General features: G+C 40.7%; 1 protein-coding gene across 1 annotated transcript in view; it reads right to left on the bottom strand.

Annotated features, from left to right (window-relative positions):
- Positions 1-8,873: 8,873 nt before the first annotated feature.
- Positions 8,874-13,815, bottom strand: part of onecut2 (one cut homeobox 2) — a 38,753-nt gene continuing 33,811 nt past the window's right edge. The window contains exon 2 of the mRNA XM_028602548.1: positions 8,874-9,163. Within this exon, the coding sequence (XP_028458349.1) occupies positions 8,874-9,163 (290 nt within the window). The remainder of the gene's footprint in view (positions 9,164-13,815) is intronic.

Raw genomic sequence — 13,815 nt, 5'->3', positions numbered from 1 at the left:
GAAGATGTTACGTGCTGATGTTAGCATTCAGATAAAAGCACCCCTGTGCCTAAGTACAGTTCCTCCCACTAAAACAGAAAAGTTCAGCCTTGAGCTCAAAGGGTTAAAGCAGCATTGCATCACTGTGGTTGCAGAGCAGCACAACGTTGATAACAGTCAACCATCTAATTACCGCAAAAACACCATTTTCAGTAAATTTGATTTGAGGTCTACTTTTTTCAGGTGTCACGACCATACATTTTTATGGTATCTGCAGCTTTTTAGGTTTCGCTGCAAAACAGCATTTTTGGTTGTTTTAACTACTGCATGTCACAGTCTCGGGACCTCATTATGCTTCCATCAAAGTGCATGTCAGATGGTAAAACTAAATCTGAAAGCCGCTCTCTGATGGCAGAATTAGGTGGTATGATCCTCTATGACGGCAGACCTTTCTTGCCATCGCGCCGTTAGGAACAGCTAGGAGAATCTTTGTGGAGAATGCAGGAAAACAACGTACAACGCAGAACCAACTGAGTCCATATCTGGTCATCATTAGTTATCATTATTTGCCAGTCACATTTACATTATACAGTATATCTTTCTGGCTAACAATGCCTAACAATTGTTTTTTACATTCGAGTTTGGAGTTCTTTTCTTTAGCCTCCACAATCCTTTTTTTGTCGTTTGTCATATTGCTGAATTTGAAATTAAAACTGTCTGCTCTGAGGGTCATTACCCAGACGAATGTTGATTGAGTGAATCTGCCTGCGCTCCCTGATATCCAGCTGACCCCCCGCACTACACCTGCCTCTTTCCTATTCACACATCACGTCTTTTCAAGGAGAAGAGGCAATGCAAGGCCGAAAAGAGAGAAAGAGGGAGGGAGAGAAAAGGAGAAAGTAGAAAAAGAGGACATAATGAGGCAACGTCATTGAGAAAAGAGCACAAACGCATGGAGCTGAGCGCAGACCGCACTGAAGACGACAAAAATCTTTGGTTTCTTTGGTTTCATCAACACGATTAAAAGGACAAATGGAAAGTCAGTGAGGTAGCCTCTCTGGTTCTCACTATCGAAATAGAAAGTTTTTTTTTTTTTTTTTTTTTACACACACACAAAGTCAGTCTTGGAAGCAGCTAGCTTTAAGGGACTCCTCAGTTTTCCTTCCTAACGAGTGAAACAAGTCGGTGTGTTTGCATTCACGCAGTCACACACACACACCAATATTCGGGGGTGGTGGGAATGGGAAACACAGCAGGTATTTTCCTGTAGAGGTGCTGTGTGTTAACATCCCATTCTGTTTACAATAACCTGGATAAGATCTTATACCGACATAGAGAATCATAGAAAAAGTTAGATATAAGCAGGTTTTCTCTGGGATTCCAATTGCACGTCATACTTTATGTTGTGACTCTAAAGTTGTGTGTTTTTACGGAATGTTGGAGAGGACATTCTTCTGCTTGTTGAGTTGTACGGAGCCCATAAGTGTACACCAGTATCTGGTGCAAATCTGGTGCAGATGGAAGTTTTTTGTTTGCACACCAGAAACCTAAAGAGCCCCGTTCACAAATGCAAAACAAAATGCATTTGAATCTTGACACACCCTGACAGAATTACCGGATTTTCTCTTCTGTTGCAATGAACGCTAAAAAATGAAAGCGGGATCAAAAGATAGTGAAATAAAGTGACTGTACATGTCATTTAATAACTCGAAAAGTGGAGTTAGTGTTAAGTTACTCCTTAAAGTTTCCGGTGTGCACTAGAAAAGCTGTTGCTCATGTCTCCTTAGGGGCATCTTAAGGTTGGGATCATAAAATGAAAGCGTTCTATTTTGTCTTCATCGTGAAATAGTTACAATTATATTTACTCATGGCCTCCCATAGTCCAAGAGCATTTTTGATATTGTTCATTTTAGTTATGCAGATGTTTGAGACAAGACATCGGTTTGATTCTAAAACACTTTTCTTTCTTTCTTTCTTCTTGGGGCATAAAATGGCACTTTCTAACATGTGAATACTGTATATAATTTCAATGTATGAATAAGACCTTAACCAGGTTATGAGCTGCGCGGATGTAAACACACGCTGTTTATTGGCCTCTCAAGGATTCCAGTTATCTTTGGTGAGTCAGTTTATGTCAACATGTGGCCCTTACTTCACCTGATCACGTGTCACTAGAACATCAGTCTGAAATTCATTGCTTGTTCAACAATGGTCAGCAGAATGCAAACAAATCAAAAAAATTCGCCATAAAAAAAAAAAACACAGGGAGGAAAAGAAAAAAAACGATGCAGTGCTCATCATTCAGTAGGCTAATATTTGTCATAAAGAGATTGTTTTCATTTGCGAAAAAAAAAAGAAAGACAAATCATTACCAGGACAAAAAACTAGATTGGCTAAAAAAGTGAGAGCAAGTGTTGACATTCAGAAGTACGCAAGTCTAATCTGACATTCCTACATTGTTCTGTCATTAAGTCTAAACATTCATTAAACAACATTGCATTTGCTTTTTAAAGTAAAGCTAACTAAGAATAAATTAACAGGCCTGGCATAAGCACTGCATCTTTGATGCAACCTACTATTCTTAAATACCCATAAATATTCGTCAAAAAACAATTACATCTAATTAAATAACATTAAATTATGAAGTACAAAACTAGTGTGTTCTAAAACACCTCATAAATAAATACAGCATTGAACAGAAAGAAAAGGGAACATTTACAATGTAAACTTTGGCAAAGCTAATCATCAAGGGTAAAAGGGCTCAGAGGGAGATTTGGCAACAAAATTTGTTCGCTTAAATTAATTCACAATTAAAAAGAAAACATAAATTACATTAAATTAAATAAAAAAATCACATATTGCAAAAACCTAGGAAGGAACATAGCAATAATAGTAGACACATAGGCATTGGCAAATAATTGTTTTAAGTACTTAAAAATAAACAAGCAATGAAAACCTCTTTGGGATAGTTTTTGGTTTCATACCCATATTTTTTTTTATTCTTTTTTTTGGGGTTTGGCAGGTTTAGCCTGTGTTACATCCAGACAGAACTGCAAAGTGGGAATGGAAAATGGCCGCCACCCACCTGAGCCACAAGCCACGCCCCTCCGTCGGGCGTGGTCAGCAGGATGGGAGGGTCAGGTGGGCGGAGGATTTCTTTGGACTAGAAGCTTTACATACAGAAAGAGAGAGAGAGAAAATTAAGGATAAAGCTATTTGACCGATATTTTAGCAGTTTCTCTCAGTGGGCGTAGTGGGTATGTTTTTTTGGTTTTGTTTCATTTATTGTTGTTGTATAAATGGAGCAGCAGCGTAGCTCCTCCCCCCTAAAGAACTAGCTAACGTGGCCTTGTTAGCTACGGACGGTTAGCACGCCCGATGATCACCTTCTCTGTGAGGCTCCTCCTCCAGCATGGCAGTGCAAGCTTTAACAAACTGTTGCTGTTATGATCAACTTTTCCACCCAAGCCAGCAGTGCTTCTTTTTTTTTCTTCCTTTTGTTAGCTAAAAAAGCAGACTTTCGTCCCCCTTGGATTTTCCTCCGTCCATTAAATTTGGTCTGGTACCACATCCATGCTACTTATAATTGGAATTCAGTGTTTTTTTTTTTTCATAAATTCATATTGTGATTGACATATCTCAAATAAGAAAAGTTTTTTATTTTTATTCGTCGATTAAATTATGAATGTCGTAATTGGTAAAACGGTCCAAATCCCTGCTTTCAAACAACCTGAGCCAGTCTTCAAGCTGGTATCTTCTTGGTTTGGGTTGAAAAGTAAAAAAAAAAAAAAACAACAACAAATCACAAGAGGCAGTGAGTTAAAGAACACTGTGAGTGACTTCATGTAAAAAGAAAAAAAAGACTTTGATCGATCTAGATTACAGATCCGGGATCTGCTCCTAGACTCTTAAACGGGTATGGAGAAAATAAAAAAAAAATGGGTGTGTGTCAGTGTGCTACTGCTTGTACAGCAGAAAATCTTTGGTATGTACTGTACGTTTCACATAGCATTACATTGTCACTCTCTCCGCAGTAGGAAGTGTGCCGGACAACAGCCAGTTTAAAATGACAACAAACAAAAAAATGGCCTATTTGAATCCCCAGTGGGTGGAAGCAAAACGGAAGATGGAAGCTTTTAAGTAAAACGGTTAACTGTTTTTTTCTCAATCCTGACACACCGAGCTGCTGGTGTCAAACTGTATGGATGTGGGGGGGCGAAATAAACCGTCACTGTACTGTTGCCTGGCAGCTTTTGTCTCTACTGCTGGAGATTGTTGGAGGTAGACTTTGTCCTGTGGATTAGGTAATGACTTGTGGCGGTGAGGAAAAACAAAACGCACAAACGGCAACTGCAGCCAATCGGAGAAACTTTTTGTCTCTTTTTGAGTGTCATGTGACCATAGCCACGGGTGTGAAGGATTTATTACTGTGATGGCTTCATGTGTTTGACGCCATGCTGGAGGAATGACCAATCAAAATACCAGATGTATTCATTTGACCTCAGAAAGATACAGTAGCCTACTGTACAAATCTTTACGAGTCTCGCTGTGGGGAGTTTAAGCTAGATATTTTTGCTACAACAGATGTAGTAGAATTAATTACTAAGTGAAAAGTCCAGATTTACCTTTTTCGCGGGGGAGGAGGACTGCGACTTGAGTTAACGGTGAATCTTTGGTTTGTTAGCTGATGAGGTTTCTGTTGTTCTTTTAACCATTTTTTTTACTTTGAAAAACTGCATAGGCACACGTTAAAGACACTCTTCAACCGTGAGAGACACATTAATGTTCTGCCTGTTGTTTTTTTTGGAAGTCGGAGGCAAGAAAATAGCCGACGGTGTCGTCCGTTGGTTCCTTCCCTCCTTCCCGTGTGGTTTTACCCTTTTCAGTCCCCAAACTTGCTTCCCCTTAAAGATGGCCTGATGCAACATCAGGCAGAACAAAGCTACTTCTCCGATCCCGTGATGTCATCCTTCCTACTAACCTCCTTTGTCGTCGTCGTCGTCGTCATCGTCCTCGACGTCGTCGCCGCCACTCTTTTTTATTGTTTTTTTTTTTTTTTTTTTTTTTTTTTTTTTGGTAATAATTCTCTTCCATCTTCAGTTAGTTTTTTCCGTTTTGTTGGAACAGTTAGGTGCAGAAAAAGGTTTTCTTTGGTTTCGATTTGTCAATAAATAGAAAAAGTCTCAAGTTTTTTTTTTTTTTTTTTTTTTTTTTTTAATTTTAAATTGTTCTTAAAGCCTTTGGCTTGCCTCTAACCAGGCCGGGACTCAGCCTCGGGTTTCTAAGAAGCAGGGGCTGCTCACTAACGCCTTTCCTTTGGTTTTGGTTGTATTTTTGGTTCGATAGCTTGAGTGAGAGATGATTGATGAGGTGATTGCTGATGGCACAGGCTGTTAAAATGGAGTAGGAGGTGTTGGCGGTGTGTTAGTATTTACATCGTGTGTGAAGGCTGTACAGAGTGACGGTGTCAAAGTAAAAACCGATGGGTTGTTGTGGGTTTTGGTAGCGATGGATGCTTTGGTGAAGTTTGTCTGGACGCTCGGACAGGGAAAGTTGGCCTCTGCGTCTCGAGTCCGTGTGTCCTTTTTTTTTTTACCGAGCATCCAACTCTACTACGCTGCAAACAAATTCCATCTTGAGTAGAATCTCAAGTTTTCTCCTCGAAATCTTTTGTCTCAAAAACAACTGTTGAGTGGTAAATGTCACCACTGTCAACAAGGAAACGAGTTAATTTACAAGTGGAAAAAAGTTCCATTGTCTCGCCTTGATGAATGAACCCAATTTGAAGTCTGAATATATAACCTTATTAGCGTTTGCAGCGTCAATACCTGTCTTTCCGATTTCCAGCCCGCTGACCCCTCTGGAAGAGACGAACCTGCCAGGCATCGTCTTTAGATTGTCCTCTTTTAACTATTACAAAGGCCCTGATTCGCCTGGACAGTTCGTCCTCCGCGGGCTCAGGCGGTTTACTGGTTCTGCTGTTGTGTCTGTCACTTGATGCAGTAAGAGCGTGTGGTTAAGTTTTAGCGTGCTTTTTAGGGTTTCTGTGACGGCAGCTCTAGGTTTCCAAAAAGCATCTTAGCTCTACAGCTGGATTTACACCAACAGGTCAAAACTCTTTCAGCAATGATGAACCAATGCAGTCAAACATTTGTAAAAGATGCACAGCCTCTGGACATGGACACTGAAAGATTGTGTCAATCTTCAAACATTATGCGTTGAGTAAGGTAAGAATTGAGTTTTTGATCACATTGGCTAAAAACTAGACAGCTCTTCTTTTAAAAAAAAAGGGCCGTACGCTTCAAACAAACTCTCTTTCCTAGATTGGAATAATGGAGAGCCGCATCCGACAATTTAGATAGCTTTCCGAAACGGACGATCCGACAATCACTCCCCTTTTACACAGTGATTGGCCAGGTGTGCTCAGGTGTGACAGTAGGTGAGGTTTGAACTTCTCTCTCAAGTTCTCCTTTTACATTCTTCGCACAACTACTTCCATCACTTTTCTTGTATATTCCAAAACCATCAATGCCTTTGAGGACAGATTGTCGCCATTTGTATGATTTATTGGACCTCGCCCCTCTCTGTGATGGGCCGAATGTGGCCATTTGGAGCAGGTATAAACAGTTTGGGCTTTAGATGTTTGAAGCATACCTAGGCCTTAAGTGTCTTTTTCTGTGCTGTCCGTGCTCATTTCACAAAACTTTGGCAGAAATGGCTCAAGAAACCAATTTGTGTGCAACTATGTTTTGTAGCTTCTGCTGATTTATTGAAAGCCAAGGAGCTCTTAAAGCTCAGCACTCTCTTGGCTCTTGGATTTTCTGGACGCTGTGGTTGTTCTGTGTCCAAAGAAAATTCATTAATGAACAGGGATTTCCCCCTATTTTATTTAACGCCTATCTAAACAGGGGGAAAACCACAGTCTGGATTTGGTGTTTGGGCTCTGAAAGAGAGCTGTAGCTGTAGAGAAGATGCATGTGGAGTTTTTGCATTTAAAAAAATATGCCTTCAAATCTCAAATCTGCCTTTAGTTCACCACACATTTGGCTCAAATTGTTCAAAAATTGCTGTCGCAGCTGTCGTCATCAAACAGCACCCGATTTTAGTGGCGTTAATAGCATATTTATTCTAACTCATGCTAAGATTCTAGATGGAAACCGCTGCCCTAATGGATGAGTTACCATGGTAACAAATGATGGGTGGGTGAAGCCAGGGTAAACTTTGGTTAGCTTTGGTTTCGCTGACAATGTTTCGGTCAGGGTGGGAATTCTGGGGAACGTTTGGGAAATGACTCTTTAAAGTTGTGTGTGTGTGTGTGTGTTTCTGTAAAGCAGGGGTATTTGCTTGATTGCAACAGAGTGTATCTACGTGCGTGTGTGCATCCGTACATTAAAGTGTGTAACGACAGATGCCGAATGGATTTCAGCCACTGTTTAGAAAAAATGGTATCCTGAGTTTTCTAAGATGTGAAGACCAATCGGCTTGGCAGAGAGCCCCGGTTCTATTGCAAAGAAAATGTGCTTCAAGATTGTGCTCACATATGTTGTATATATTCATATATAATAATACTCCACTGATGCTAAGTATGCTGAGAGAGAAAGCTTGTAATTCTACATGTCGGCAAATGTTTTTTTGATTCTTGTTTTTTGTGCTTGCATATTTTGCCTTTTCCTAACTTTAGGCATCCTCACTGCGCCCTTTAAAGAGTCAAATCAATACATGTTGCTATTTTTAGAGAAAAAAAAAAGTTGGTTACATTGTCATTATGTAAGAAAAATAATAATCCATCTACAACCTGGATTATATATATTCCAGAGATAATTCTTTTTAAATGGATATAGAATATTTTGAGCCAACTCTTCAATTCTGATCTCAAACAAACTTTGTTTTTTTCTGTTAGTGTTTGTGAGCCTGACGGTTCAAATCGGAGACTGCACAGCCAAATGAACTCCACCGCGCAGCCATTAATGAACAAACTGACAAGTTGAACCCTCTACCTACTGATTTAGATAAATAAATCATTGTATGTGACGAAATCATTTCAACAGAAAGTCCACTCGCTTTTCCAGTCTGCTGACTCAGCACACTGTCCAAGCTAGTAAGTGGGCCCTAATGCGGAGATTATTTTGTCAAACATCGTATGGTTTCTCATGTCCAAGAAATGTCCCCTCATACATCTTTGGTTTGGTTAAAAAATAAAATAAAACCTTCCTTAAATTTGACTGTGCAATCTCTGAAATCCGACTTCTGAATGTGAAAGCCTTCAACTCTGCCCCAAACAGATGCCTTATTGCCATCTTTGGGACATTTGTAGGTAAAAATACCACGACATTTCCGCAGAGAATTTTTTTGATCTTATCCCAGAGCTTCTTGCAACATTCTGCGGACATAAAGCTTTCATTGGTTTTGTGTTTGGTTGGTTGGTTCCTAGCTTATATATTGCATAATAGAAAACGTACATCGTCTTCTAGTCTTTGGTATTTGGGCTAGTGTGTCAGCCTTTTGTCCTAAAGGAGACATCTGCAGTGAAAAGTCTATGATTTAAAAGTTTCTTTTTCCCAGTGAGGTTTCTAGGTTTTTCTAAGTGAGTTTACCCTTCAGCTTCATTATGGATTCACGATGGATTTGCAATAGGCGGTTAGGCTACAAACAATTCGTCGCAGTGAGCAGCCCCTTTCTCCGTTTGTCACGCTCGACGAAAGCAAAACAGACAAACAAACGGAAAAAAAAATGTAAAAAGTTAGGTTTTCCTCCTCGCTTCAACCGGACGAAACCTCGACCCGTGGCCTCAACCCCTCCATCCCTCCCCCGTATCTCCATCGCCCCGTCCCACCCCACCCAGGACCCATTCCCTGTCGCTTCCCTCCCCTCCCCCTTCCTATCGCCGTCTATTATCACGCTTTGGTACAAGTGCTGGACGCTGAAGATTGGGCGCCGGGGCTGGCGCCGTCGTCTGTCCATTTGTCAAGGCTCCGGCGGCGGGCGTTCATGAAGAAGTTGCTGACGGTGGTGAGTTCGAGGCCCAGCTGCTGCGAGATGGTGAGCTGCATCTCCTTGGACGGCCGCTTGTTCTCCTTGAAGATGGCCAGCAGGGTGCGCCGCTGCAGGTCGGTGAAGACCAGCCGCGACTTCTTTGGCGTGTTGTTGCGGTCCTTCGCTGTGTCCTGCTCCTTCCGTTTGCACGCTGGGAGGAGGGGATGGAAGAGGAGAGGAGAGGGGGAGAGAAGACAACAAGAGAGGGAAGCAGAGGAGAGGAGGAGTGGGGTGATGGGAAGAAGAGACAGAAAATAAAAGTGTTAGCGTTGTTTGGATTATTTGAACAAAAGCTACATGTTGGAGGAGGATTTGGCAGCCAGTAAGTTGACAGAAGTTCATGTTCCTGTGTACATCTGATATCGGTTTTTCTGCTGTCTTGTCTATGTCTGTCTGAGTCTTCCACTGTGTGATTACTAAAGTTAAACCAATACAGCTCGAGTATTTCACTGATTTGGACACAACAGAATCATATGAGAAGTAAAAAGCAATGTGAAAGTTTGAGATGCAGTGTGAAGTTTATTGATGAATGTTTAGTTACAGGGTGTGATTTGTGAAGAAAGCAGTTTATTGATCATGCCCAACAACAAAAAAAACCTGCAACAATGAAATCCCCCTTCCAATAGCCTAGCATGGAAATAGTGCCACTCTGCCGGCCGTGTCCAAACACTTGCACTGCAAATATCGCGGTGTCAACATAAAACACAGCTCTTTCAAAGCCGGAGAGCGGAGTTCACTATGCGATGAAGACAAAATACTTAGCTCGTTCATTCCTCTGGAACTTAACTAGTTGTTTTGGTGCCTAAACTTAACCGTCATCGCCGCATGACGCTCACTTTTTCTGGCCAAACTCCGCTACCACGGCCCCTGAAAGGAGCGTCATCTGGCGGTGCCTGTACCCGGCTCGCAGTCACCTACTGGCGGCTAAACAAATGCCGCTGGTAGCCGGTGTCCTGGAGCTCTGTAGCTGTAGCAAACTGTTGTTCCCCATTTCTCTTTCTTTGTTCTTTGTCATCTCTCTGCTGTCGGCTGTCCAACAAAGGAAAAAGAATCGCCCCCAAACGAGTAAGAAACACAGGTGTGTTTTGTATTTTAGCAGTTCCCCATTAAAAAGGGAGTGAAACGTTGCCGGTTTGGCTCAGTGGGTAGAGCAGGCGCACATCGACCTCGACCTCGACCTCGACGCAGAGGTCCAGGGTTTGAATCCGATCAGTGACGATTTCCTGCGCGTCTTCCCCCTCTCTGCCCTTTCTCACCTAGCTGTCCTATCAAATAAAGGCGGAAAAGCCCAAATAAAAGGGAGTGAGAAGATAAATTGGAAGCTGTGAGGTGCAGACTGACCCGCTGTCAATTACCAGAGTTATATTTCCCCGCTGTGGGCTCATGTAGCCCTGATGATGCCTGGCGACATCACCAAAACTGTCCAATCAATGAGTCGCCTGTCAAACCGCACCACCACTAAAAAGCAACAACGTACCCGTGGTCTGGACCAACTGAACCACACAGCAGGTGCGAAAGCGCCCTAATATTTCAGTCTGGTTTTGTCAGTCCAGCTCACTTTGGCCATATCAGGCTTCTTCTTCCTCCATGCCGAGCAGGTGCAGGAGGAAAAGCCCTGTGGTCCGAAAATGATCAGTTTCCTTCACTGTTCGTTTATCTCCAACCAATAACGCCTGTGTCCTGTCTCTAAAAAAATCAGTTTGAGTGTAATAACATCTAAAACGTGTCCCTTAGTGTGTTAAAAGCACATTAGTCTATATCGACGATGTTTCATTTCAGGGATTGTTCAGGTGCCGCCGGAAATTACGCCGACTGTCCCTCATTACGCCCAGATGTCCGTTACCTTCTCCGTTCTTTGTGTTGTAATTTTAAACTCCGGTGGATTTTAACTGCTCCTCAGATCGCTGCACTCAGATGCTAGCCACATCATTGTGATGTCATTCATGGCAATGTTTTACATTTTAAATGTGGTCTTCTGTTTTTATCATTTTTACTGCCATTCTGTAGTTAGAGTCAAAGAAAAATGTAAAAATATAAGATTTACTGTAAAGTTGTACATCAATATGAAAATGGAATGTAAAGGAGACAAACACTATCATATATTGATATATAGTAATATAATGTAATACAATAGCAATAATAGTAATAACACAGCATATAATGTGCCTGCTGTCAGTCGCTGAGGAGGAGGAGGGGGGGTGCGTCCGATTTGATCATCTCTCTGAATTAAGTATGCACCAGTCTGAGCCCGGCTGATCAGTTCAGGACTCAATTCAGTAACAAAACTATCACATAAGATGAAACTGTCCTTGCTGTAAACACACACACACGCACGCACGCACGCACACATATATGATGTTTACGCTGAGTAAAACATTCAAACCACAGACACCATGTTTCACCATTTCAAAACATGGAAATATTCTACATGTCTTGTGCATAATTTTAGACACATTCAGCCTGACATATTTGGTATCTTCAGAGACAATGGGATCTCCACTAGAATCTAAATTCAAGTTCTGTGGGCTTCACGGCAGCTTGTTTGTACAACATGAATTAGTGGGAGTGAAGAGGTACTAAAATATATAGGCCTAGTTTTGGGGGGAACTTTTCAAATCTGAAGTACTTTTACAGAAACATGACATGACCTGCTTTGAATTTGTATTGTTCTTACATTATTTTGTTTATGGTTTAGTTTAGCATTGTGGCTAGTTGCTGGATGGAATGACTCACATGTAAATATCCCAAAGTCCCTGTAAATAGGTGAAATGTTATAAGGAACTCATGTTAATCCTTCCTATTGTCTGGAGTGGTAATGCAGTTAGTCACTGACAGGTGGTACTATTGATCTCTGAATATGAGGAGTCACAAACACACTGGGTTTAAAACATATATTGTGTGTGTGTGTGTGTGTGTGTGTGTGTGTGTGTGTATGTGTGTGTGTGTCACACAGACAGAGAGCGAAAGAGACGGCTGCTTTGAATCATCACCATTAAAATGACAGCAAATTTTAAATGAAAGACATCAACAAATGGAAATAATACGGTTGTTACTGTGGATAATACATAATAATGATATTAATATTAACAGCATCAGAACCTGCCTGGTCTTTTAAATGAACGGTATGAACCCCATTTTCATTTTATTTTATCGACTTAATCTAATTTTAGAGCTTTAAGATTGTTATTATTATTACTGGATTTAAAAGTGCTGTTCAACTTATTATTAATATTTCTATAGATGGGACATAAACGTATAGATGGGACATATTATGGTACATAGAAGAACAGCGCAAAACTGTGTGACAAGACTGTGTTTTGTTCTTGTTTATTTAAAGTCTAAACACACACACACACACACACACACCCACCCCTCCCACCCACACGCACACACACACACACACACACACACACACACACACACACACACACACACACACACACACACACAGACAGCGCTGTGGAGATCTGGCAATGCAAGACTGTGGACCTTTTTCACAGCCGACATTTTGACTTGTCATAATAGGAAAAGCACCGCTGAAATTAATAACCTTAGCGATGGCTCAATTCCATCAAGTGTCCCAGTAAGATATTTCAGTGAGTCAGCATGCACAATACCAGGGCCTCTCCTAAGTGGAATGCAGCCATCATTAATGGTTTGGAATACACCTATGACACGTCAACATGTCTGCCGTGAAAAAGGCCTATTCTAAGTCTAAGTCTAAACTAGAAACGTTGGACCTGGCTAATTACTGAGTGATCTTTGCGATAACCCATCTGACTGTGAGCCGAAGTGTGTTTTTCTACAGCTGATCTGTAAGTGACGGTTATCACAAATGTTAACCTCTTTGTCTCTCAGAAACCCAAATATTTCCACTGTATAACCATTATTTAAACAAGGAAAGACATGAAAGCAGCAATTTGGCTTTCACTACTACTATAATTACACCTACTACACCTGGTATGAAGAAACAGGCTGTGTTTTCTCCTGCTGTTTACTACAACTCTTTTCCTATCATGGTCTTTGTATATGTCTAATACTATGTTTTTCTACTCGCCTAGTAATGACATCTTTGTAGAGGATCAGTAATCCAGGTAGGGCCAAAACTATCCATCCACTGTAGGCTTTTATTATGAAATTTAAAGTACTTGGACATTTTGTCCGATGTACTACTTCAGTTCTAATGATAGGAAGAAAATCCTGTCTTCACCTTCATAATAATAATAATATAATAAGAACAATAGCAAAAGAAAATAATCACAAAACACAAGTAGGGAAAAAGTTTAAAATGAGATAAAAGCATGAAATGGAGTGGAATGGTAAAACCAGAAAAGACATATGGAATATTCACAAAAAGCTTTGTCATACAAATGTTCTAAGAAGTAATTAACTAATATAGTGGATAAAAACAATTATAATAACAATAATAATAATGATTTGGTCATTTTCTAGGTTAAAACTGGGCTACATTTGTTTGATAAATGAATGTTTTTTTGTGCATATACATATATATACAAAAATACATCCAAAACAGTGTCTATGATTTCTTTTGTGCACTTTTGTAGTGTTTGTTTTGCACCTGGCATTTCCTGATTGGACTTGTGTTGATCATCATGAAGCTCTGGTAGCTGTGAGTAACTGGAGGTACTTCCACCTGACAGAAAAGAGTATACAGGGTTTTATTTTCAATATTATTTACATGCATATTTCCTGCATGCATATTAAACACAACAATCTACAGTTCTGAGTGACTGTAGCTGCCCCGTGTTGTTTCCACTTTGATTTACACATTTCATTTTGCAT

Source organism: Perca flavescens, chromosome 16, assembly GCF_004354835.1.
Source record: "Perca flavescens isolate YP-PL-M2 chromosome 16, PFLA_1.0, whole genome shotgun sequence".
NCBI lineage: Eukaryota > Metazoa > Chordata > Actinopteri > Perciformes > Percidae > Perca > Perca flavescens.
This window is presented reverse-complemented; position numbering and strand designations above follow the sequence as displayed.